Genomic DNA, 27,868 nt, shown 5'->3' with positions numbered 1-27,868 from the left:
CATCCGAACTGGCATGGAATGACGAGGCCCTGTATGCTGCATTCTGGCATGGCTTATCTGAGCTTATTAAAGATGAGTTAGCTACCAGAGACTTACCTTCTAAGTTAGATGAGCTAATCTCACTCTGCACGAAAGTTGATTTACGTTTCAGAGAGAGAGCAACTGAGCGTGGAAGATCATCTGCTCCAAAATCTTCTGCTCCTCCTCCTCGTCAACTGTCACCATCTAAAGATGAGCCCATGCAAATTGGCCGTTCCCGTTTAACTCCTGCTGAGCGCCGAAGACGTCTCTCTGAGTCTCTTTGTCTTTACTGTGCAGCTCCGTCTCACACCATCAATGCCTGTCCCGAACGTCCGGGAAAACTCCAAACCCTAGCTCGCCCAGGAGAGGGCCGGCTAGGAGTAATGATCTCCTCTCCATCTCCTCATGATTGTAATCTCCCAGTCTCGCTTCAAGTTGCTCAACGTTATCGGAACGTCATTGCTCTCCTTGATTCCGGAGCAGCTGGGAACTTTATTACTGAAGCCTATGTTAAACGGTGGTCCCTACCCACCGAGAGACTTCCTTCCTCCTTTTCCTTAACTGCCGTGGATGGCAGTAAAATTTTTGATACTGTTATTGCTCTAAGGACTCTACCAGTTCGTCTGAGAGTGGGAGTTCTTCATTCCGAACTTATTTCACTTTTAGTGATTCCAAGAGCCACACATCCTGTGGTCCTGGGCCTTCCATGGCTCCGTCTTCACAATCCTACAATTGATTGGACGACTACGCAAATCCTGGCATGGGGTTCCTCCTGTGCAGAGACATGTTTGTTTAAAGTATTGCCTGTCTGTTCTTCCTCCCCCAGGTTGTCTGATGTTCCACCTCCTCCATATCAAGATTTCACGGATGTGTTCAGTAAAGCTTCTGCTGATATCCTTCCTCCTCATAGAGAATGGGACTGCCCGATTGATCTCGTTCCAGGGAAGGTTCCACCTCGAGGCCGAACTTATCCGTTGTCTCTGCCTGAGACGCATTCTATGGAGGAATACATTAAAGAGAACCTAGCAAAGGGGTTCATTCGACCTTCTTCTTCCCCAGCCGGCGCAGGCTTCTTTTTTGTAAAAAAGAAAGATGGTGGTCTGCGGCCGTGCATCGACTACAGAGGTTTGAACGACATTACCATCAAGAACCGTTATCCTTTACCCCTGATTACTGAGCTCTTTGACAGAGTTAGCGGAGCTACCATCTTTACAAAGCTGGACTTGCGAGGTGCATACAATCTCATCCGGATCCGTGAGGGTGACGAGTGGAAGACCGCCTTTAACACCCGTGACGGACATTATGAGTACCTCGTCATGCCCTTTGGATTGAGCAATGCTCCAGCTGTCTTCCATCATTTTGTCAATGAGATTTTCAGAGACATTCTATACCGTCATGTCGCGGTCTATCTAGACGATATCCTCATTTTTGCCAACGATTTAGAGGAACATCGTTTTTGGGTTAAAGAGGTTCTGTCCCGTCTCCGTGTCAATCATCTCTATTGCAAATTAGAAAAATGCGTCTTTGAAGTCAAGTCCATTCCGTTTCTAGGGTACATTGTGTCCGGTTCCGGACTAGAGATGGATCCTGAGAAACTACAAGCAATTCAGAATTGGCCGGTACCCTTAACCCTCAAAGGGGTCCAGAGGTTCTTAGGGTTCGCCAATTATTACCGAAAGTTTATACGAGACTTTTCCACCATTGTGGCGCCTATTACTGCTTTCACCAAGAAGGGTGCTAACCCGTCCAAGTGGTCTGAAGAAGCCATGCAAGCTTTTCATCTTTTAAAACAGAGGTTCATCTCTGCGCCTGTCCTGAAACAGCCTGACATCGACTCTCCTTTCATCCTAGAGGTGGATGCCTCCTCCGTTGGAGTAGGAGCGGTGTTATCTCAGAGGGCTAAAGATGGCCATTTACATCCTTGCAGTTTCTTCTCCCGGAAGTTCTCCCCAGCTGAGCGCAACTATGCCATTGGCGACCAGGAGTTGCTAGCCATCAAGCTCGCTCTAGAAGAGTGGAGGTATCTGTTGGAGGGAGCTTCTCATTTAATCTCCATACTTACAGACCACAAGAACCTTTTATACCTGAAGGGCGCACAATGTCTCAACCCTCGTCAGGCCAGATGGGCACTTTTCTTTTCCAGGTTCGACTTTAAACTCCAGTTCTGTCCGGGCTCTCAGAATCGCAAGGCCGATGCCCTTTCCCGCTCATGGGAGCAAGAAAATGAGTCAGAGTCTTCAGACAAGCATCCTATTATAAATCCGTTGGCATTCTCCACGGTAGGGATGGACTCTACGCCCCCATCAGGGAAAAGTTTTGTGAAGCCGATGCTAAGGAAGAAGCTCATGCATTGGGCCCATGCTTCCCGTTTTGCCGGACATACAGGTATCCAAAAAACCCTGGAGTTTATCTCTAGGTCCTATTGGTGGCCAACTCTGAAAAAGGACGTCTTGGAGTTTATTGCATCTTGCCCAAAGTGTGCCCAACATAAAGTATCCCGCCAGTCGCCTGCGGGGCAACTGGTTCCACTATCCGTTCCCCGTCGACCATGGACCCACTTGTCGATGGATTTCATTACAGACTTACCCATGTGCAACAAGTTCAATACCATCTGGGTGGTAGTTGACCGGTTCACCAAGATGGCACACTTCATTCCTCTCACCGGTCTTCCGTCAGCTTCCAAGTTGGCTCAAGTATTCATACAAGAGATCTTCCGACTCCACGGTCTTCGTGAAGAAATTATCTCAGATCGAGGAGTTCAATTCACAGCCAAATTCTGGCGAAGTTTATGTCAAGTCCTCCAAGTCAAGCTAAAGTTTTCCACGGCTTACCATCCTCAGACCAATGGTCAAACCGAGAGGGTGAATCAGGACTTGGAGGCCTTCCTCCGCATCTATGTGTCCTCCTCTCAAGATGACTGGGTTCAATTACTTCCCTGGGCCGAGTTCTGTCATAACAACCAGTATCATTCTTCATCTGCTTCAACACCATTCTTCACTAACTTTGGATTCCACCCTAAAGTCCCTGAGTTCCAACCGCTTCCAGCAACTTCTGTTCCCGCAGTGGATATCACCTTGCATCAGTTTGCCAATATCTGGAAGAGCATACGATCAGCTCTGCTCAAGGCATCGTTCAGGTACAAGAAGTTTGCGGATAAGAAGCGTCGAGCAGTTCCTGCTCTCAAGGTGGGTGATCGGGTATGGTTATCCACGAAGAATTTGAGGTTAAGAGTTCCCAGTATGAAGTTTGCACCTCGCTATATCGGTCCTTTCAAGATTGAACAAGTCATCAATCCTGTTGCTTACAGACTCCAGTTGCCTCCCTTCTTAAAAATACCCAGGACATTCCATGTTTCCCTGTTGAAACCGCTGATCTTGAATCGGTTTCATTCCTCACTTCCTCCAACTCCGAAAGTCCAAACTCAACGAGGCGTTGAGTATGAAGTGGCCAAGATCCTGGACTCACGTCACCGTTACGGTCAACTACAATATCTTATTGACTGGAAGGGTTATGGTCCTGAGGAACGTTCATGGACCAATGCTTCTGATGTCCATGCTCCTGCCTTGGTCCGGAGATTCCATTCCAAGTTTCCTCAAAAGCCAAAGAAGTGTCCTGGGGCCACTCCTAAAGGGGGGGTGCTGTCACGATCCGGGTATCTGGACGCCATTTCTTACCCATCAGATGCCTCCTAAGGCTGGCTCAGCGCTCCAGGACCGGATCCCATCTGTTATCCTAATGTTCACATTCCTGCATCCTCTCCTGTCTCTCTGAGACGCTGTCACAGTAACGCCTTATTACATCTGGCATGGCGTCTCCCGCGGCCTCCGCCGCCGTCCCTGAGCTTCTGCATGCAGAGTGTCAGAGTGGCGATTACGTCAGCCGCGGCCTCCGCTGTGTCCGCGTGGTTGGATGTGCACTTGTCAGCCTGGCGTCTCCTGTCTCCAGTGGCCGGCGCCGCCATTACTGTTTTCATTACCACATGGATTACAAACCAAACTTCCCTCCAAGTGTCTGCATGGGCGCAGCCATCTTGGATTCTGTCAGCTGATCATTTCCTCCAATCTGTTGTCAGTATTGTTAATCTGCATAATTGCCTAGCCAATCCCTTCCTTGCTGCAGGTATAAATACACTGTGCCTGAGCAAGGAAGGCGTCAGTGCTTTGGTTGTCAAACCTAGTTCCTGTTTGTCTCTCTCCTGTGATTGTCTTCCAGGTTCCAGCTCCTGTCTCAAGACTTCCACCATAGAGACCCGCACCAGCATTCCACCTGCGGTGTAGCCTGACTCTCCAATCCATTGTGGATTCATCTGTTTCCAGCTACAACATTACCTGCTTCCAGCTCAGCTTCCAGCAGAGTACAGCTTCCCTTAAAGGGCCGGTGTCCTTTCTACACTTTACCACTCTCCACCGGTATTATTATTTCTCCGCTCTCAAGTTCTACATTTCAGTTCATATTTCATCGCTCCCAAGTTCATTTATTATTTAACTGGTTCCAGCCAGTATCCACTCCGTGCTAACAACAGTCTGGTTCCAGCCAGTATCCACAGCAGCTGTTTTACCTTCAGCAACCCAGCTTTTCCTGGAACACCAGCTGGCACAATCCTGGGTTATCTCCATTGCTACAGTCGGGCCTGGTAAGGACTTTCCATCTAGAAGATCATAAGAACTATCTCACACTACCAGTGCCCTGTGGCTCCTGCCATCCTGTAGTACCCAGGAACTGTATTTATTATTTGCTGACTTTTACGTTTTCTTTTACTGCTGCTGTGTTGCGGAGTTGTCATAATAAACATCATTGACTTTTATCTAAGTTGTCGTGGTCACGCCTTCGGGCAGTTATTATTCATGTTACTTACATGTCCAGGGGTCTGATACAACCTCCCAGGTTCCGGTACATCTCAGCCCCTACAACTGAGGCTGCCTCCCGTCAGCTCAGGCCCTCAGTTGTGACAACTGGAAGCTACTGAGGAGGAAAGGGATCTAGGAGTCACTATCTCAGGTGACATAAAGGATAAATATAGTATTAATGGCACTGTACTGGGAACTACTGAGGAGGAAAGGGATCCAGGAGTCACTATTTCAGGTGACATAAAGGATAAATATAGTATTAATGGCACTATACTGGGAACTACTGAGAAGGAAAGGGATCTAGGAGTCACTATTTCAGGTGACATAAAGGATAAATATAGTATTAATGGCACTATACTGGGAACTATTGAGGAGGAAAGGGATCTAGGAGTCACTATTTCAGGTGACATAAAGGCAGGTTAGCAATGTAACACAGCAATGAGGAAGGCTAGTCAGATGCTTGGCTGCTTTGGGAGAGGAATCAGCAGCAGATTTATTTATTTATTTATTTATTAACAGTTTCTTATATAGTGCAGCATATTCCATTGCGCTTTACAATTGGAAATAACAAAACAATGATATAACAAAACTGGGTAATAACAAACAGTCATAGAGGTAGGAAGGCCCTGCTCGCAAGCTTACACTCTATAGGGAAATAGGCATGGAAACACAAGGATATGTGCTATCTATTGCATAGTTGTCCACCAGATTGTAAAGGTTCTTGGTGGGCTGCATGATATGGTCATACAGCAATGATGAACTGGGGTCAGGAGGAAGGGTGAGAAGACATGTGAGGATATGTGTGGACTGTGCAGAGTGGATGCAATTTGATAGGAAGGTTTATGAAAGTTATGTGGGCGGTTCTGTAATTTGATACGCTTGCCTGAAGAGGTGAGTTTTCAGGGAACGCTGGAAGGTTTGGAGACTAGAGGAGAGTCTTATTGTACGTGGTAGGGCATTCCAGAGAGTGGGTGCAGCCCAATGAAAGTCCTGCAATCGTGAGTGGGAGCGAGTAATGAGTGTGGATGAGAGACGTAGATCTTGTGAAGAGCGGAGAGGTCGGGTTGGGAGATATTTTGAGATAAGCCAATTGGTGTAGTTTGGTTGATGGCCTTGTGTGTGAGTAAAAGTATTTTATATTGAATACGGTAGAATACAGGTAACCAATGGAGGGACAGAGAGCGTATCTGCAGATGATGAACGTCTAGTGAGGAAGATTAGCCTCGCAGCTGCATTCAGTATGGATTCGATTGTAGTGGTGAGAGTCTCATTTTGGGAAGACCAGTCAGGAGACTATTGCAATAATCAATGCGGGAGATAATGAGAGTATGGATTAGAGTTTTTGCAGTGTCTTGTATAAGATATGGTCGTATTTTGGATATGTTTTTTTTAGATGCATGTAACATGATTTTGAGACAGATTGAATGTGGGGATCAAAGGACAGATCAGAGTCAAGGATGAAACCTAGGCAGCGAGCTTGTGGGGTAGGGTAGATAGTCGAGTTTTCAACAGTGCTAGAGATATCAGGTTGGTACCAGTGGAAATATAATTAACTCTGACTTTGAAATATTAAGTTTGAGGTGGCGAGATGACATCCAAGATGAAATGGCAGAAAGGCATCCAGTGACACGACCCAATACAGATGGTGACAAATCTGGGGAGGATAGGTAGATTTGAGTATCATCTGCGTACAGATGATACTGAAATCCAAAAGAACTGATTAGTTTACCAAGAGATGAGGTATAGATAGAGAAAAGCAGAGGACCCAAGACTGAGCTTTGTGGTACTCCAACTGAAAGAGGTAGCAAAGAGGAGTTAGAATCAGAGAAGCGAACACTGAAGGAGCGATTAGATAGGAACCAAGAAAGGGCTGTGTCTTTAAGACCAAGGTATTGTAGTGTTTGTATGAGAAGAGAGTGGTCAACAGTGTCAAAGGCAGCAGATAGATCTAGAAGAATAAGTAGTGAGTAATGGCCTTTAGACTTCGTAGTGACCAAATCATTAACCACTTTAGTCAGTGCTGTCTTTGTGGAGTGTTGGGAAAGGAAGCCTGACTGAAGTGGGTCCAATAAATTGTGTGAGTTAAGAAAGTGTGTGAGGCGAGTGTAGGCAAGTCTCTCAAGTAGCTAAAAGAGACAAGGGAGCTGAGAGATAGGGCGGTAGTTTGGGAGATAGATAGAAAGAACTAATAATGCCACTGTATAGGTCATTGGTACGGCCTCATCTAGAATACTGTGTTCAATTCTGGAGGCCATATCTTCAAAAGGATATTAATACATAAGAGACTGTACAAAGAATGGTAACTAACACGGTGCATGGCCTACATCACAACCTACCCAGAGATTAAAGCATCTCAATATGTATAGTTTGGAGGAGAGAAGGGAAAGGGGGGACATGATAGACACTTTCAAATATATCAAGGGTTTTAACAAAGTCCAGGAGGGAAACATTCTTCAAATGAAGAGAAGCATAAGGACACGAGGACATACACTGAGAATGGAGGGGGGGGGGGGGGGGGGGGGAGGTTCAGGGTAAATTTGAGGATAAATGACTTCACAGCAAGGGTAGTGGACACGTGGAATAGCCTCCCATCAGAGATGGTAAGAGACTAAGACAGTAGAGCAATGTAAATATGCATGGGATAGACATAAGGATATCTTTACACAGAAATAAGGATCAAAGAAAAAAAGGGGCAGACTAGATGGGCCAAGTGGTTCTTATCTGCCATCAAATTCTATGTCTCTATGACTACACACCTCCATCACTGGATGATGGATGAGAACACTACACAATCCATGGTCCAAACTCCATCACATTGGCGCAGCCATATAATTATTCTTACCTCTCCAGAGACCCCATTGGCAGCCATTTTCCCAGAGATATATGCATGTGCAACAGAGATGTCTCCAGTAACATGGCACCTGGACTATGTTCCTGGAGAACTGTGCATCCGCACTAGACTGTGGCAAAAGCTAGATTCTGCTGCACTGTCAGAGTGGAGAGAGACCACACGGAGCCTACACATGAACCCTCCCCACTCTTAAACCACCCCTGCTCCATGAGTTGCAGCACCAATCACACTATCATCTCGCGGGTGCATGGGGGACCTAACGCACGGCTTCCTATCCAGTAAGTAGTGCCTGTGAGGATTGAATTTCTCTGTAGATTTAGCAAAGCAAGGTATAGCAAGAGTCTTGCTGGGGATAATACAAGTGTGTGTGTGGGGGGGAGGGGCGGTGTCTTAGTGGAGGCAAAGGGCAGGTCCTACAGGGAGGAGTCAGGATTAATTGTCAAACCACCAGATGCCAGCCTACAAACAAAATAACTAGATCTGCCATTGGTGCTAATGCTTCCTGCCAGGTCCGCCATCAAGGGGGGACGGTGGGTACTCTAGTCCCGGACTGAGATGGGGCCTGGGTGGTTGCAATCAGGATCAGGGGGCCAGGTCAATTGCCTGCCTGTGCATTGGCAGGCGGCCACGGATGTACAGAGCAAGTCATATTCTTACTACAGAGTTGGCCGTGAGCCAATTGGAGCTCGTGGACCATTAGCCAATCAGGAGCTGCTGGTCCATGAACTCCGATTGGCTCACAGTCGGCTCTGTAGGAAGAATATGACCACGGCTCTGTCCCTCCATGCCGTGGCTGCTGCTGATGCGCAGGCAGGCAGCTGACCTGGCCCCCTGATCCTGACTGCAACCACCTGGGCCACCTTAAAAGGTTAAATTTGGGGAATGCAGGGGGCATCGGCTGGTGTAATGGTCAAATTTGTGCAGCAAAATGCGTGAGGAGGCAAAAAATATCGTGAGGGGCAGTTTTGAAAATATCTTTAAGTTGGGGAAATTTTTCTCAGGTTTAATGAAAAAGAGGAGCAGGGGCCCCACAGCTCTCACAGATATTTTATGTATTTGGGTTTAATGCCTTTAATAGGGACTGATAAAGGTCTAGGAATTTTATTAATATGGGGTAAATGTAATAGTGGGCCTTATGCGGGTGTAGGTGTTCTTGCTGCTGCTGCTATCTTTTGGCGAACGTAGTTGCAATTATATGCTAATATGGGCAGAAGCTAACCTAGGCTAACCTGCTGTTGCAACATTTCTGACGGCGTATAATTGCTGATACATCGGTACCATTGTTGCAAGTTGGTTCATGACGCAGAGTCTGAGCGCCTCTGTAGATGCACAGGCTGAGCTGCTTTCCCGGGACGCCGAGGTGTCTCCAGTAGCCATTAAGATCACAACTGTTAATTTATGAACGCCCAGAAAACAGCGTCTGAGCGCCCATGACACGCCTGCGTTTATCTGACTACTCTCCATCGTCTAATGTTTCCCCCTCCCGGGCCGGCCGGTCGGTGGCCGACTGTACACACTGAGCGATATGACCGCTCATATCGCTCAGTGACATCATGCCTCCGCCAGCCCTGCATGAAGGTCGTGGACGACAGTCCAGATCCTTCATGCATGCCCTACCGACAGCGACGATTGTTGCTGACCCGCGGGGCCGCGCATCGGTCATCGCTGGCGGCATACACTCTTGACGATGAAATGAGCGACGTCGCTCAAGGAGGGAGACAATGAGCGACGTCGCTCATTTTATCGTTAAGTGTGTATGGACCTTTAGTCATACAGCTACCTCATTGCACCTCTTTTTCTTCTCTGCATAATGTACTGTTTGGGGACTAGTTTTTAAATCTGCCATCCTGTCTGCCACTGCAGTGCCACTCCTAGACGGCCAGGTGTTTGTGTCGGCCACTTGGGTCGCTTAGCTTAGACATCCAGTCACCTCGGTGCAACTTTTAGGCCTAAAAACAATATTGTGAGGTGTTCAGAATAGACTGGAAATGAGTGGAAATTAATGTTATTGAGGTTAATAATACCGTACGTTGAAAATTACCTCCAAATTCTGTGATTTCAGCTGTTTATATGTTTTTTAAAAAATCATCTAGATCCAAAATCAAAACCAAAACATGAAAGGGTGGTTTTGGCAAAACCAATCCAGATCCAAAACACGAGCATGAAACCAGAATCAAAACACAAAACACGAAAAGTGCCCGCCGTATATGTCTAATATATATATGTATTGCAAAGTGCCTACAATAAATTCTCATCCATGACTGTAGAGAAGGAGATCACAGACAGAGGTTATACCCTATAAATGTATTTCATAGTGTCTGCAGCTTGTTACATTCTTCCATGACTGGAAAGAAAGCCTCAATTTTCAAAAACTTAAAAACAAAAGAACGTTTATTAGAAATTCCTGTAACAATGGGGCAGATGTACTAAGCTTGGAGCAGTGATAAATCAGTGATAAAGCAGTGATACAGATGGAGCTCTGCTCATCTATCCCTTTAATAGAATTAATTGAGCCAGTGCTGTCGGACTTACTCCCCTGCTGTATTGTTCTCTCTGTATTGTATTGCAGCTGAGAACAATAGATGAAGAGTTTATGCTAATAAACCTTGGTGCACCTAGGCGCAGCAGAGACGGCTAGATGAGCGAGGCTCACTCTCTAAGTGGAAGGTGATAATGCACCAGCCAATCACATCCTATCTGTCAATTTACATATTGGAGCTGATAGGCTGCTGCGTTATCACCTTGCACATATCACTGCTTTATCACTTCTCCAGGCTTAATACATCTGCCTCAATGTAACCACCGCTACTAGTTTAATGCTTTAGTCCTGCCAAATAAGCAAATAACCAGTGTACTTATTAGAAGAATGGCTGATATATGTAATCCTGTACTCTCATTTTACCACGTCACCAGCTACTAACTTTATGGGTCCATGCTGAATTTATAATGTGCTGGAGATAACGTCTCTCGTACATGAGCTCCCCCACCCCACCCCGGTATCCGGTCGATGGATCGGCAGACGCTTGATCGACAATGCGAACATCGACCACGCAACATAGACAACATCTACATCGACAGTGTTCGAACATCTACAAACACAAGATCGACATCCCACTAACATCGGCACACACTACATCGACAAACACTGAACATCGACAATACGTATGCTCGATAAACAAAACATCGACACACAAATGATCGATCACGCACAACATCGAAACAACGTCAGGTCGACCAACAAATCATCGACATGTAATTGTTCTACAAACAAATGCATCGACCTACTGAAGATCGACCAACCATAGACAGACAAAACATAGATCGACATGTAATTGTGCGACAAACAATAACATCGACTTACTGAAGATCGGCAAACATTAGATTGACAAGTAATTGTTCGACAAACAAATACATCGACCTACAGAAGATCGACATACCATAGACCGACAATTTATCGATCGGCATGAAATTGTTCGTCAACAAATACATCGACATACATAAGATCGACAAACCATAGACCGACCACTCATAGATCGACATGTAATTGTTCGACAAACAATACCCTGACCTGCTGCACATCTGCAACACCCTCCCCCCCCCGCTATTCCCCACGATACCCTTCCAAAGTCAGACGCCGCCTCCATCCCCCCTAGTCACCCCGCTGCCCGTCTACATTTACACGCCTAGCTAGACACCCCACTACATTACGCGCCCCATGTTTCACCGTGGCACTACAAGTAACACAACGCCCTGGCACTGCTCCCCGCTCTGGTAGCACAGTCACACCCTTTAGGAACACCCCACCCATGTCTGCCAGCACACCTGGGCACCCGGCTGCACATCTGCAACGCTGACACCCTCCCCCCCCCCCCCCCCCCGCCCGCTATTCCCCACGATACCGTCCAAAGTTAGACGCCGCCTCCATCCCCCCTAGTCACCCCGCTGCCTGTCTACATTTACACGCCTAGCTAGACACCCCACTACATTACGCGCCCCATGTTTCACCGTGGCACTACAAGTAACACAACGCCCTGGCACTGCTCCCCGCTCTGGTAGCACAGTCACACCCTTTAAGAACACCCCACCCATGTCTGCCAGCACACCTGGGCACCCGGCTGCACATCTGCAACGCTGACACCCTCCCCCCCCCCCCCCCGCCCGCTATTCCCCACGATACCCGTCCAAAGTTAGACGCCGCCTCCATCCCCCCTAGTCACCCCCGCTGCCTGTCTACATTTACACGCCTAGCTAGACACCCCACTACATTACGCGCCCCATGTTTCACCGTGGCACTACAAGTAACACAACGCCCTGGCACTGCTCCCCGCTCTGATAGCACAGTCACACCCTTTAAGAACACCCCACCCATGTCTGCCAGCACACCTGGGCACCCGGCTGCACATCTGCAACGCTGACACCCTCCCCCCCCCCCCCCGCCCGCTATTCCCCACGATACCCGTCCAAAGTTAGACGCCGCCTCCATCCCCCCTAGTCACCCCGCTGCCCGTCTACATTTACACGCCTAGCTAGACACCCCACTACATTACGCGCCCCATGTTTCACCGTGGCACTACAAGTAACACAACGCCCTGGCACTGCTCCCCGCTCTGGTAGCACAGTCACACCCTTTAAGGAACACCCCACCCATGTCTGCCAGCACACCTGGGCACCCGGCTGCACATCTGCAACGCTGACACCCTCCCCCCCCCCCCCCCCCGCCCGCTATTCCCCACGATACCCGTCCAAAGTTAGACGCCGCCTCCATCCCCCCTAGTCACCCCGCTGCCTGTCTACATTTACACGCCTAGCTAGACACCCCACTACATTACGCGCCCCATGTTTCACCGTGGCACTACAAGTAACACAACGCCCTGGCACTGCTCCCCGCTCTGATAGCACAGTCACACCCTTTAAGAACACCCCACCCATGTCTGCCAGCACACCTGGGCACCCGGCTGCACATCTGCAACGCTGACACCCTCCCCCCCCCCCCGCCCGCTATTCCCCACGATACCCGTCCAAAGTTAGACGCCGCCTCCATCCCCCCTAGTCACCCCGCTGCCTGTCTACATTTACACGCCTAGCTAGACACCCCACTACATTACGCGCCCCATGTTTCACCGTGGCACTACAAGTAACACAACGCCCTGGCACTGCTCCCCGCTCTGGTAGCACAGTCACACCCTTTAAGAACACCCCACCCATGTCTGCCAGCACACCTGGGCACCCGGCTGCACATCTGCAACGCTGACACCCTCCCCCCCCCCCCCCCGCCCGCTATTCCCCACGATACCCGTCCAAAGTTAGACGCCGCCTCCATCCCCCCTAGTCACCCCGCTGCCCGTCTACATTTACACGCCTAGCTAGACACCCCACTACATTACGCGCCCCATGTTTCACCGTGGCACTACAAGTAACACAACGCCCTGGCACTGCTCCCCGCTCTGGTAGCACAGTCACACCCTTTAAGAACACCCCACCCATGTCTGCCAGCACACCTGGGCACCCGGCTGCACATCTGCAACGCTGACACCCTCCCCCCCCCCCCGCCCGCTATTCCCCACGATACCCGTCCAAAGTTAGACGCCGCCTCCATCCCCCCTAGTCACCCCGCTGCCTGTCTACATTTACACGCCTAGCTAGACACCCCACTACATTACGCGCCCCATGTTTCACCGTGGCACTACAAGTAACACAACGCCCTGGCACTGCTCCCCGCTCTGGTAGCACAGTCACACCCTTTAAGAACACCCCACCCATGTCTGCCAGCACACCTGGGCACCCGGCTGCACATCTGCAACGCTGACACCCTCCCCCCCCCCCCCGCCCGCTATTCCCCACGATACCCGTCCAAAGTTAGACGCCGCCTCCATCCCCCCTAGTCACCCCGCTGCCTGTCTACATTTACACGCCTAGCTAGACACCCCACTACATTACGCGCCCCATGTTTCACCGTGGCACTACAAGTAACACAACGCCTCCCTCCAACTGTCCCCCGAACACCAGCTATCACCAGCCATGTACCCCAAGACGCACACCGCTCTCTCTAGCCATCTACCCCTCTCCCACCATAAGCTCCCCCACAGCCGTGTACTGCCCCTATACGCCCCAGCACACCGGAACGTCACCCCGTTCTCGTGCTGAGGTGCAGCCAGCATTCCCCATTGCACTATATGTGCCAAAATTACACCAACACTACAGCTACATAATCCCCGTCGATAAGTACTGCAAGCTCCATAATGGCAGAGTTTGCTTAAATTAACCGTTCACGGACAACGTTCCAAGATACATTCCGGTTACTGTTTTTTTTTTTTTAAATTTGATTTAAATAATGCTATCACTGATGACACCAATCAAAACATAACATGTCCGTTCGCGCTGAAATCCAACCAATAAAATATACTCCTACATAAGACAAATCAACAGTTCAGTATAACCTGACGTATAGTGGTGCCACTAAATTAGCCAATAATACTACATGATTCCTACTTGAAGGAGGAGCGATGTTCCCGCACTTTTACACAGAATATAAACTCTGTCCCTCCCTTGCATAGGCGCCATTTGCTTGAGACTGCTAACTGGCTGTATACGGTCTGTTAGCGTCTTGTGATTGGCTTCTAGCGATTCTGATTTACATATCAGAGCTTTTCTGGAGAAGTGACCGTGACAAGAATTCTTCATACGAAGAGGAGAAGACCAATCCAGTTTTTTTTTCTCATCTTAATAGGTAAGCGCTGAGCTAAATGTACTCTGTCTTTCTATTACACTATCATGCTAAATAAACTGTCCCATGTTTCTTATTATCTCTTCCAACTGCTATCCCTGCCACTGCTGATTGGCATTATTTGTATATCTGTTACTGCAGTGTGTGAGATGTCGGTATCTGGCACTGCTTTCTGGCATAATGTGTGTATTTTTCACCGTTTGTTTGCCAAATGTGTATATCTGTCACTGCTTGGGTTCATTATTTGTGTATATGTCACAGCTGTTTGGCATAATTTCTGTATTTGGCACTGCTGGGTGGCATAATTTGGGTATCTGGCACTGCTGGATGGCATAATTTCTGTATTTGGCACTGCTGGGTGCCATAATTTCTATATTTGGCACTGCTGGGTGGCATAATTTGGGTATCTGCCACTGCTGGGTGGCATAATTTGGGTATCTGCCACTGCTGGGTGGCATAATTTGGGTATCTGGCACTGCTGGGTGGCATATTTTATGTATTTGGCACTGCTGGGTGGCATAATTTCTGTGTTTGGCACTGCTGGATGGCATAATTTGGGTATCTGGCACTGCTGGGTGGCATAATTTCTGTATTTGGCACTGCTGGATGGCATAATTTGGGTATCTGGCACTGCTGGATGGCATAATTTCTGTATTTGGCACTGCTGGATGGCATAATTTGGGTATCTGGCACTGTTGGATGGCATAATTTCTGTATTTGGCACTGCTGGGTGCCATAATTTCTATATTTGGCACTGCTGGGTGGCATATTTTGGGTATCTGGCACTGCTGGGTGGCATAATTTCTGTGTTTGGCACTGCTGGATGGCATAATTTGGGTATCTGGCACTGCTGGGTGGCATAATTTGGGTATCTGGCACTGCTGGATGGCATAATTTCTGTATTTGGCACTGCTGGATGGCATAATTTGGGTATCTGGCACTGCTGGATGGCATAATTTCTGTATTTGGCACTGCTGGATGGCATCATTTCTGTATTTGGCACTGCTGGGTGGCATAATTTATGTATTTGGCACTGCTGGGTGGCATAATTTGGGTATCTGCCACTGCTGGGTGGCATAATTTGGGTATCTGGCACTGCTGGGTGGCATAATTTATGTATTTGGCACTGCTGGGTGCCATAATTTCTATATTTGGCACTGCTGGGTGGCATATTTTGGGTATCTGGCACTGCTGGGTGGCATAATTTCTGTATTTGGCACTGCTGGGTGGCATCATTTATGTATTTGGCACTGCTGGGTGGCATAATTTGGGTATCTGGCACTGCTGGGTGGCATATTTTATGTATTTGGCACTGCTGGGTGGCATAATTTCTGTGTTTGGCACTGCTGGATGGCATAATTTGGGTATCTGGCACTGCTGGGTGGCATAATTTGGGTATCTGGCACTGCTGGATGGCATAATTTCTGTATTTGGCACTGCTGGATGGCATAATTTGGGTATCTGGCACTGCTGGATGGCATAATTTCTGTATTTGGCACTGCTGGATGGCATCATTTCTGTATTTGGCACTGCTGGGTGGCATAATTTATGTATTTGGCACTGCTGGGTGGCATAATTTGGGTATCTGCCACTGCTGGGTGGCATAATTTGGGTATCTGGCACTGCTGGGTGGCATAATTTATGTATTTGGCACTGCTGGGTGCCATAATTTCTATATTTGGCACTGCTGGGTGGCATATTTTGGGTATCTGGCACTGCTGGGTGGCATAATTTCTGTATTTGGCACTGCTGGGTGGCATCATTTATGTATTTGGCACTGCTGGGTGGCATAATTTGGGTATCTGGCACTGCTGGGTGGCATATTTTATGTATTTGGCACTGCTGGGTGGCATAATTTCTGTGTTTGGCACTGCTGGATGGCATAATTTGGGTATCTGGCACTGCTGGGTGGCATAATTTCTGTATTTGGCACTGCTGGATGGCATAATTTGGGTATCTGGCACTGCTGGATGGCATAATTTCTGTATTTGGCACTGCTGGATGGCATAATTTGGGTATCTGGCACTGTTGGATGGCATAATTTCTGTATTTGGCACTGCTGGGTGCCATAATTTCTATATTTGGCACTGCTGGGTGGCATATTTTGGGTATCTGGCACTGCTGGGTGGCATAATTTCTGTGTTTGGCACTGCTGGATGGCATAATTTGGGTATCTGGCACTGCTGGGTGGCATAATTTGGGTATCTGGCACTGCTGGATGGCATAATTTCTGTATTTGGCACTGCTGGATGGCATAATTTGGGTATCTGGCACTGCTGGATGGCATAATTTCTGTATTTGGCACTGCTGGATGGCATCATTTCTGTATTTGGCACTGCTGGGTGGCATAATTTATGTATTTGGCACTGCTGGGTGGCATAATTTGGGTATCTGCCACTGCTGGGTGGCATAATTTGGGTATCTGGCACTGCTGGGTGGCATAATTTATGTATTTGGCACTGCTGGGTGCCATAATTTCTATATTTGGCACTGCTGGGTGGCATATTTTGGGTATCTGGCACTGCTGGGTGGCATAATTTCTGTATTTGGCACTGCTGGGTGGCATAATTTATGTATTTGGCACTGCTGGGTGGCATAATTTGGGTATCTGGCACTGCTGGGTGGCATATTTTATGTATTTGGCACTGCTGGGTGGCATAATTTCTGTGTTTGGCACTGCTGGATGGCATAATTTGGGTATCTGGCACTGCTGGGTGGCATAATTTCTGTATTTGGCACTGCTGGATGGCATAATTTGGGTATCTGGCACTGCTGGATGGCATAATTTCTGTATTTGGCACTGCTGGGTGCCATAATTTCTATATTTGGCACTGCTGGGTGGCATAATTTGGGTATCTGCCACTGCTGGGTGGCATAATTTGGGTATCTGGCACTGCTGGGTGGCATATTTTATGTATTTGGCACTGCTGGGTGGCATAATTTCTGTGTTTGGCACTGCTGGATGGCATAATTTGGGTATCTGGCACTGCTGGGTGGCATATTTTGGGTATCTGGCACTGCTGGGTGGCATAATTTCTGTATTTGGCACTGCTGGGTGGCATAATTTATGTATTTGGCACTGCTGGGTGGCATAATTTGGGTATCTGGCACTGCTGGGTGGCATATTTTATGTATTTGGCACTGCTGGGTGGCATAATTTCTGTATTTGGCACTGCTGGGTGGCATAATTTGGGTATCTGCCACTGCTGGGTGGCATAATTTGGGTATCTGGCACTGCTGGGTGGCATAATTTATGTATTTGGCACTGCTGGGTGCCATAATTTCTATATTTGGCACTGCTGGGTGGCATATTTTGGGTATCTGGCACTGCTGGGTGGCATAATTTCTGTATTTGGCACTGCTGGGTGGCATCATTTATGTATTTGGCACTGCTGGGTGGCATAATTTGGGTATCTGGCACTGCTGGGTGGCATATTTTATGTATTTGGCACTGCTGGGTGGCATAATTTCTGTGTTTGGCACTGCTGGATGGCATAATTTGGGTATCTGGCACTGCTGGGTGGCATAATTTCTGTATTTGGCACTGCTGGATGGCATAATTTGGGTATCTGGCACTGCTGGATGGCATAATTTCTGTATTTGGCACTGCTGGGTGCCATAATTTCTATATTTGGCACTGCTGGGTGGCATAATTTGGGTATCTGCCACTGCTGGGTGGCATAATTTGGGTATCTGGCACTGCTGGGTGGCATATTTTATGTATTTGGCACTGCTGGGTGGCATAATTTCTGTGTTTGGCACTGCTGGATGGCATAATTTGGGTATCTGGCACTGCTGGGTGGCATATTTTGGGTATCTGGCACTGCTGGGTGGCATAATTTCTGTATTTGGCACTGCTGGGTGGCATAATTTATGTATTTGGCACTGCTGGGTGGCATAATTTGGGTATCTGGCACTGCTGGGTGGCATATTTTATGTATTTGGCACTGCTGGGTGGCATAATTTCTGTATTTGGCACTGCTGGGTGGCATAATTTGGGTATCTGCCACTGCTGGGTGGCATATTTTATGTATTTGGCACTGCTGGGTGCCATAATTTCTATATTTGGCACTGCTGGGTGGCATATTTTGGGTATCTGGCACTGCTGGGTGGCATAATTTCTGTATTTGGCACTGCTGGGTGGCATCATTTATGTATTTGGCACTGCTGGGTGGCATAATTTGGGTATCTGGCACTGCTGGGTGGCATATTTTATGTATTTGGCACTGCTGGGTGGCATAATTTCTGTGTTTGGCACTGCTGGATGGCATAATTTGGGTATCTGGCACTGCTGGGTGGCATAATTTGGGTATCTGGCACTGCTGGATGGCATAATTTCTGTATTTGGCACTGCTGGATGGCATAATTTGGGTATCTGGCACTGCTGGATGGCATAATTTCTGTATTTGGCACTGCTGGATGGCATCATTTCTGTATTTGGCACTGCTGGGTGGCATAATTTATGTATTTGGCACTGCTGGGTGGCATAATTTGGGTATCTGCCACTGCTGGGTGGCATAATTTGGGTATCTGGCACTGCTGGGTGGCATAATTTATGTATTTGGCACTGCTGGGTGCCATAATTTCTATATTTGGCACTGCTGGGTGGCATATTTTGGGTATCTGGCACTGCTGGGTGGCATAATTTCTGTATTTGGCACTGCTGGGTGGCATCATTTATGTATTTGGCACTGCTGGGTGGCATAATTTGGGTATCTGGCACTGCTGGGTGGCATATTTTATGTATTTGGCACTGCTGGGTGGCATAATTTCTGTGTTTGGCACTGCTGGATGGCATAATTTGGGTATCTGGCACTGCTGGGTGGCATAATTTCTGTATTTGGCACTGCTGGATGGCATAATTTGGGTATCTGGCACTGCTGGATGGCATAATTTCTGTATTTGGCACTGCTGGATGGCATAATTTGGGTATCTGGCACTGTTGGATGGCATAATTTCTGTATTTGGCACTGCTGGGTGCCATAATTTCTATATTTGGCACTGCTGGGTGGCATATTTTGGGTATCTGGCACTGCTGGGTGGCATAATTTCTGTGTTTGGCACTGCTGGATGGCATAATTTGGGTATCTGGCACTGCTGGGTGTCATAATTTGGGTATCTGGCACTGCTGGATGGCATAATTTCTGTATTTGGCACTGCTGGATGGCATAATTTGGGTATCTGGCACTGCTGGATGGCATAATTTCTGTATTTGGCACTGCTGGATGGCATCATTTCTGTATTTGGCACTGCTGGGTGGCATAATTTATGTATTTGGCACTGCTGGGTGGCATAATTTGGGTATCTGCCACTGCTGGGTGGCATAATTTGGGTATCTGGCACTGCTGGGTGGCATAATTTATGTATTTGGCACTGCTGGGTGCCATAATTTCTATATTTGGCACTGCTGGATGGCATATTTTGGGTATCTGGCACTGCTGGGTGGCATAATTTCTGTATTTGGCACTGCTGGGTGGCATAATTTATGTATTTGGCACTGCTGGGTGGCATAATTTGGGTATCTGGCACTGCTGGGTGGCATATTTTATGTATTTGGCACTGCTGGGTGGCATAATTTCTGTGTTTGGCACTGCTGGATGGCATAATTTGGGTATCTGGCACTGCTGGGTGGCATAATTTCTGTATTTGGCACTGCTGGATGGCATAATTTGGGTATCTGGCACTGCTGGATGGCATAATTTCTGTATTTGGCACTGCTGGGTGCCATAATTTCTATATTTGGCACTGCTGGGTGGCATAATTTGGGTATCTGCCACTGCTGGGTGGCATAATTTGGGTATCTGGCACTGCTGGGTGGCATATTTTATGTATTTGGCACTGCTGGGTGGCATAATTTCTGTGTTTGGCACTGCTGGATGGCATAATTTGGGTATCTGGCACTGCTGGGTGGCATATTTTGGGTATCTGGCACTGCTGGGTGGCATAATTTCTGTATTTGGCACTGCTGGGTGGCATAATTTATGTATTTGGCACTGCTGGGTGGCATAATTTGGGTATCTGGCACTGCTGGGTGGCATATTTTATGTATTTGGCACTGCTGGGTGGCATAATTTCTGTGTTTGGCACTGCTGGATGGCATAATTTGGGTATCTGGCACTGCTGGGTGGCATATTTTGGGTATCTGGCACTGCTGGGTGGCATAATTTCTGTATTTGGCACTGCTGGGTGGCATAATTTATGTATTTGGCACTGCTGGGTGGCATAATTTGGGTATCTGGCACTGCTGGGTGGCATATTTTATGTATTTGGCACTGCTGGGTGGCATAATTTCTGTGTTTGGCACTGCTGGATGGCATAATTTGGGTATCTGGCACTGCTGGGTGGCATAATTTCTGTATTTGGCACTGCTGGATGGCATAATTTGGGTATCTGGCACTGCTGGATGGCATAATTTCTGTATTTGGCACTGCTGGATGGCATAATTTGGGTATCTGGCACTGTTGGATGGCATAATTTCTGTATTTGGCACTGCTGGGTGCCATAATTTCTATATTTGGCACTGCTGGGTGGCATATTTTGGGTATCTGGCACTGCTGGGTGGCATAATTTCTGTATTTGGCACTGCTGGGGTTCATTACTTGTGTATATTTGTAACAGCTGGTTGGCAAAATTTGGGTATGTTGCACTGCTAGTATACTAATTATTATTATTATTATTATTATTATTATTAATATTAGTATGAATTTTTTTTTTTTTTAAGTTTTTTTTTCAGAGATGTCCGAGGAAGAAGCAAGGAGGCTTTCTCTATCCGCACAGGAAGAAGAATCCTCGGAAAGACAGCAACAAACATCACCAACCGACCATGGCAGAGTTTCGCATGAAGAAGCGGACTCGGGAGAAGAATCCAGCAGCAGGGCACCCAACTTCACAGATGAAGAAACGGACACCCTAATCAATCAAGTTGTTCATCACTCCTTTCAACTTTTCGGATCGCCGGCAAGAAATGTTCATCACCGATTCAAGGGAACGACGTGGAATGAAATCTCTGAATCAGTTTCTTTGGGAGGTGGGTTCAAGCGAAGCAACGAAAGTTGCAAGAAAAGGTTACGCGACTGTAGAAGATCCGTCAATCTCAAGATCCAAAAAGGGCAAAAATTACACAAGGATTGGGAAAAGAAGATGGAGAACTACTTCGTACTTGTGCAGGAAGAAATGGCAGGAACCAGTGCAGAAGGTATTATTTTTAAAAATTCTATAAAATTAATTTTTTAATATTCTTTTTAAAAAACTAATTATTTCAACAAAAATTTAAATTTCGTATTTCTTTCAAAAGGAGCCACAAAATATTCTACGCCAACAAAACATAGCATGCCACAAACGGAAACAACGCCAAAGAAGAAAACAAAATCGCAGAAAGGTTAGGGACATATCGTATTTTTATATATATATATATATATATATATATATATATATATATATATTCAAAAAATATTTTGTATGGAAACAAAACTAATAACTACAGTATGTTCTTTATATAAATATTACAGATTCCACAGTTAAGGCAAAGAGAAGAGTTTCTTTTGGATATCCGACAACTGGAGGAGGTGCTGAGGATACCGGTAAGGCATAGTTTTTGTACATGAAATTATAAATTTTGGTACATGTATATCTATCAATGGGTATATACCTCTAGCTTGCACTGTTTGCGTATCTTTAGCTGTCTGTATTTCTGGCACTGCATATTTTTGGGTTATAATTATTGTATATATCTATATTGACATTTTAGAAACCCAGATACAGCATACAATATTGCCGATTGATTCAACACTGCAAGCAGCGACACTTCAAGCAGAATCAGCCCAGATGCACCCACCCACGGTGCAGGAAGAAACATCATCCCAACAGCCACTTCCAGAAGAAAATTCATCACAGGGGCACCCACAGACACTGCCAGAAGAGTCCTTTTCACAGAGCTACCCTGCAATTGGAGACCATAATCTTGTTGAAAGAACAGAGCAAATTCCGGACATGGAAACTTCAGGCAGTGTACCAGAAGTCCTTGAATCAAAAACACCGGAAACTACGCCAGGAGGTAGCAATTTTATATTTATTTACAATTTAGGAGTGTTTAATTGTGTTCAACTGTAATTTGTTAAACTAAATTATTTACTTGTATTACAGAGTCATCACTCAATCTAATACTGGAAGCTTTAAAGAACATGGACCAATGTAGAGCTGAAGAAAGCCAAAGGATTAATAATCGTTTGGACAACATGGAACAGAACATCGACCATATCAAGACAGCTGTTGTTCAACAAAATGACGCAATGATATCGCTGGCCCGATACTACGATCAACTTGTGTCAGCACATATGTCGGTGGTTGGACATTGCAAGAGCATGGAGCAGAAGATTGAACAGATCAGCACCCAACAAAATGAACAGCGGGATGGAGAATCCCATCAGGAACAACTCTGTCGACAACACAATGATTCTCTGGAACATATTTCATTGCAATGCCAACAGATTGGAACAGGCCTTCAAAGCATGCTACTGTGGCAACAACAGTGCAACCTAAACACAAGCATGATTTCAACAAGCCTGCAGCTGATGACAGACGAAGGAAGAAGATTGCACAGCGCACAACCACAGCAGGCAGAACGAAGTTCGGAAGTCACAACACCATCAAACAGAACATCAATTGATCAAGAAATGTATGCTCAAGAAGAGAGAGGAGATCTGGCTTATCAAAGAGCATTGTCAGTTTTGAGACTGCAGCGTCAAAGGTCAGAAGAATTGGAGCAGTCCATAATACAGCAAGAGATGTGGAACAGAGCACAGCAGGAGATGTTGGAACAAGCACAGACAGTTATGTGGAACAGAGCACAGGAGGAGCATGCCCGAGCCCAGGAGGAACATGCCCGAGCCCAGGAGGAACATGCCCGAGCCCAGGAGGAGCATGCCCGAGCCCAGGATGAGCATGCCACAGCACCGGAGGAGCATGCCACAGCCCCGGAGGAGCCGTCAGGATCCCAGGAGGAGCCGTCCACAACAGCAAACTAGCCGGACACAGGGACCAGTCCGCTAATCAAGCACAGAGGCTGGCATAGAGCTTGGCGGAGGACTTGCCAAGGGTAAGTCATCTAGCTTTTTCCTCTTTCTTTTCCCCAACAAGCTAGGTATTTGTCCGTAGCGGTGTGCTAAGTTAGGGAAAGGAGATCAGCAATGGTGTCAGGGACAGTTAGTGACAAGCAAAGGTATTTTTTTTTATAAACTGACTGTGTCTTTTTTTCTTTACAGCATACCGACAACTGGCAAGACCTAATCGGAGAAGGGTCCAGTCCGCTAATCAAGCACAGAGGCTGGCATAGAGCTTGGCGGAGGACTTGCCAAGGGTAAGTCATCTAGCTTTTTCCTCTTTCTTTTCCCCAACAAGCTAGGTATTTGTCCGTAGCGGTGTGCTAAGTTAGGGAAAGGAGATCAGCAATGGTGTCAGGGACAGTTAGTGACAAGCAAAGGTAGTTTTTTTTATAAACTGACTGTGTCTTTTTTTCTTTACAGCATACCGACAACTGGCAAGACCTAATCGGAGAAGGGTCCAGTCCGCTAATCAAGCACAGAGGCTGGCATAGAGCTTGGCGGAGGACTTGCCAAGGGTAAGTCATCTAGCTTTTTCCTCTTTCTTTTCCCCAACAAGCTAGGTATTTGTCCGTAGCGGTGTGCTAAGTTAGGGAAAGGAGATCAGCAATGGTGTCAGGGACAGTTAGTGACAAGCAAAGGTAGTTTTTTTTATAAACTGACTGTGTCTTTTTTTCTTTACAGCATACCGACAACTGGCAAGACCTAATCGGAGAAGGGTCCAGTCCGCTAATCAAGCACAGAGGCTGGCATAGAGCTTGGCGGAGGACTTGCCAAGGGTAAGTCATCTAGCTTTTTCCTCTTTCTTTTCCCCAACAAGCTAGGTATTTGTCCGTAGCGGTGTGCTAAGTTAGGGAAAGGAGATCAGCAATGGTGTCAGGGACAGTTAGTGACAAGCAAAGGTAGTTTTTTTTATAAACTGACTGTGTCTTTTTTTCTTTACAGCATACCGACAACTGGCAAGACCTAATCGGAGAAGGGTCCAGTCCGCTAATCAAGCACAGAGGCTGGCATAGAGCTTGGCGGAGGACTTGCCAAGGGTAAGTCATCTAGCTTTTTCCTCTTTCTTTTCCCCAACAAGCTAGGTATTTGTCCGTAGCGGTGTGCTAAGTTAGGGAAAGGAGATCAGCAATGGTGTCAGGGACAGTTACTGACAAGCAAAGGTAGTTTTTTTTATAAACTGACTGTGTCTTTTTTTCTTTACAGCATACCGACAACTGGCAAGACCTAATCGGAGAAGGGTCCAGTCCGAGAAGACAACAGAATAATGATGCAGGCATAGAGCTACCAAGGTATGCTGCATCGTATAAGTCTGATTTTTCTTAAGTCACAGAAGATAATGGATACACATTAGTTTTACGGGGTATGGACCAGTTCTATATTTGCCTTGTGCACTTTAGTAAATAGTGTATGGTGGATGCCTGTTGTATTCCCATACTAACAGACGCAATTTTATTTATTTGACCGTAGGAGCCGGGCACACTTGTGCAAGATTGTTAATTATCGGCTTTTGTTTTTCACATTTATCATGCAGGACTGGTTGACACAAGCCTGCATGCTTAGTGGGACTTAGGGTTGTGTGGAACAGGCCAACCTCATATGGGCTTACTGGTACTGTTCCACGCTGATAGGTGACTGATCTCGCAAGCGCAATGTTATTTTGGCAGATTACACTAACAGGCATCACAGGGAAGCGCATCTCCTGAACTAAGTCTGGCTCCACAGCGGTACCAATCCTTCTTAGTAAGGGGGGGGGGAGCATTGTAGAATAGAAATAAAAATATAATTAACTTGATTTAGCAACCCAGCTGATTTGTAATTTTTAAAAAGTTGGTGTTGCGGTATCCATGTTCTGTGGTTCCATGTTGGCTCTGTGATAAATTGTGTTTTTCAATTTTCATGTGTGTGCGTGTGTCCCTTCACATTACAATGTCATGTTCATGTGTTTGATGCACAGCAGAGTGTCTATATTCCTCGGGTTAATATAGTAAATGTAACAAAACTATTAGACATTCTCAGGCGAGAGGGACTAATCAAAAAGATGCCATTAAAGGGATCATATCAAATATTTATATCAAATTTTAGCATACTGAGAAAGAGATGAAAAAGTTAACTCAGTCTATGGGTGACATGATGAATAGAGATTAAGTGACAATACCAGAGCCAGAGTCACAGACCCTTACCATTAGTCCAACAATGCGTACTGTGGCATATATGATGCAAGCTGACAATGATGATGAAGTGTCTTACGCAGAGTATGGTGATGTTTTTGGTCTGGGTCTGTATCTTTATTACAAGGGCTAAAATCTGTGATCTAAACCATAAGCCACATTATACAAATTACTGAGAAAATACGGAGGACATGGAGTCTTATTTCAATTTAATAAAAAAAATCATGTTTACTATTACAGCATCAAAATGGTCAAATGCTGTATTTGCAGAAAACTAAGTTGTGAAAAGTTGAGGTATGAGGGGACATGGTTATACATTAATATGGCTGTATTGAAAAATAACTCTAAATTTACTATTTTAATCTCCTTTTGCAGAACATCCATGATGGAAGAACCGAAGAATTTGGAACTAAATGATCATTGCGGCACAGAAGCCTTCTACAGTCAAAACCAAAAACATCAACCCTAAAGTCATTGTTCCAGGCATCAAATAAAGAAGCTGAAAAATGGGGGCATAGCTAAACTAGGACTTCAAAAACTGTAATCCAATGCTCGCATGATCACCAGCATTGATTGTTGGAACTGTTTTAAAAAAAATTGAGAATATTAACCACAAAAATCCATTATGTATGCAGCAGTGAGGCTATATGAACACGCTAGATGCTCATAGCATGCAGATGCACTCTGTTAGTGGCTCATTCGGTTACCTGTATTCCTCAGGATTCAAAATAAAGTACTTTATCTTGCATCCTAGAGGAAACTGGGGTAAACATTAGTACCATGGACAATAGACAGGTCCACTAGGAGCCATGTGCTTTTTAGTAGTGTTGACTAGCTAATCCCTCTATGTCGCTCCTAGTAGACTGTTTAGAAAATCTGCCTGGAGGAGAAATTCACAAGTGTGAGAGCTCCTGAGGATTTTAGCAGATTTTTATTAGTTTAAGGTTAGTATTTGACCGGAGAATGGGTTGGACCAGTATGCCTGCTTCGTTGGACTTGACACAAGGAGCACATGATGGAGTTATTCACAAGAACAAACAACACCCCTAACAGAGCATGAAGATATGAAGAGTGGTGAGTACAGTTCCGGCGTAACAATTAGCTTGTAGACTATGTATATGGCGGCACAAGGATACCATCTACAGACTACCACAGACAATAGACTGCGGAAGCAGACTACAGGAGAAACGTGTACATCCTGCCCTTCACAGGTGAGTCCATGTTTTTGGTTGAAAGCGATAAGTGAGTAACTAAGGCAATGGTGGGTAAGTATACATATCTTCCTTCCACAGCTATACCGGCTACGAAATCGTATACTGCCCCTATATTGCATTCCTTTTGGATGAATAAATAATAAAAGAAAAACACTGCATCCTCTATTACCTTGAGAGGGGAGTATTTGAAAAATGCAGCTACTGGTTTTCAGGAACAAAACTCAAAATCTGCTTACTCAAAGCCTTCAGACTCCCGGTGGACCCAACTGCCTGAGCAATAGGCAGGTGGGACCACGTTTTTAATTTTACGGATAACATATGGCCGACATCTGTCCTACATCCATGGGTAAAAGATCGTACTGCACAGGGGTAGAAGGACAGTTCTTTCAATGATTCTTACCTCACTTAGTTTTCAAAACAGGCTTACCACCTTCTAAAAATTAAAATTTGGATTCAAAATAAATCAATTTCAAAGCTGGTACTGAGCCCATTCATTGTACCATTTCCACCTCAGATAAAAAACATGGGTTGATACCCATTTGTGGGAATGAAAAAATAATGTTTGGTAAGGGGATTTTGGAAAATATAAGACAATGACCACATACACACTATATAATTTACTGTTAATAAAGGGATAATATCTTAAGAAATAGAGTTAAACATTTCTAAGCATTGTTTGATTTTAGGTACTATCAAGAAACAACGTGTACAGGGCCGGTGCAAGGTTTTTTGGCACCCTAGGCAAAAGTCAGCCTACAGCCCCCCCCCCCCCCCCTTCCCCCTCTATCAGTAAAAATTAGTTCTAATAAAGGAGTGAGGTGTGATCTAGAGTCTGTGCAAATAGCAGAAAAAGAAAAACTAGATATATACAGTATTGCATAAATGACATGTTAAAATGAACCCAGTTCCAAAACCAGGTAAGGTACAGTATAATACAGTACC

At 46.2% G+C, this 27,868-nt stretch overlaps 1 protein-coding gene across 1 annotated transcript; it reads left to right on the top strand.

The window, feature by feature from the left end:
- The first annotated feature begins 21,178 nt into the window (after positions 1-21,178).
- Positions 21,179-23,517, top strand: LOC134929539 (uncharacterized). Its single transcript, XM_063925133.1, has 5 exons — positions 21,179-21,638; positions 21,738-21,821; positions 21,952-22,023; positions 22,191-22,496; positions 22,586-23,517. Exons 1-5 carry the CDS (start codon positions 21,179-21,181, stop codon positions 23,464-23,466), a joined length of 1,803 nt encoding a protein of 600 aa, XP_063781203.1. The 3' UTR covers positions 23,467-23,517.
- The last annotated feature ends 4,351 nt before the right edge of the window (positions 23,518-27,868 follow it).

The sequence above is a fragment of the Pseudophryne corroboree genome, chromosome 5 (assembly GCF_028390025.1).
Source record: "Pseudophryne corroboree isolate aPseCor3 chromosome 5, aPseCor3.hap2, whole genome shotgun sequence".
NCBI lineage: Eukaryota > Metazoa > Chordata > Amphibia > Anura > Myobatrachidae > Pseudophryne > Pseudophryne corroboree.
This window is presented reverse-complemented; position numbering and strand designations above follow the sequence as displayed.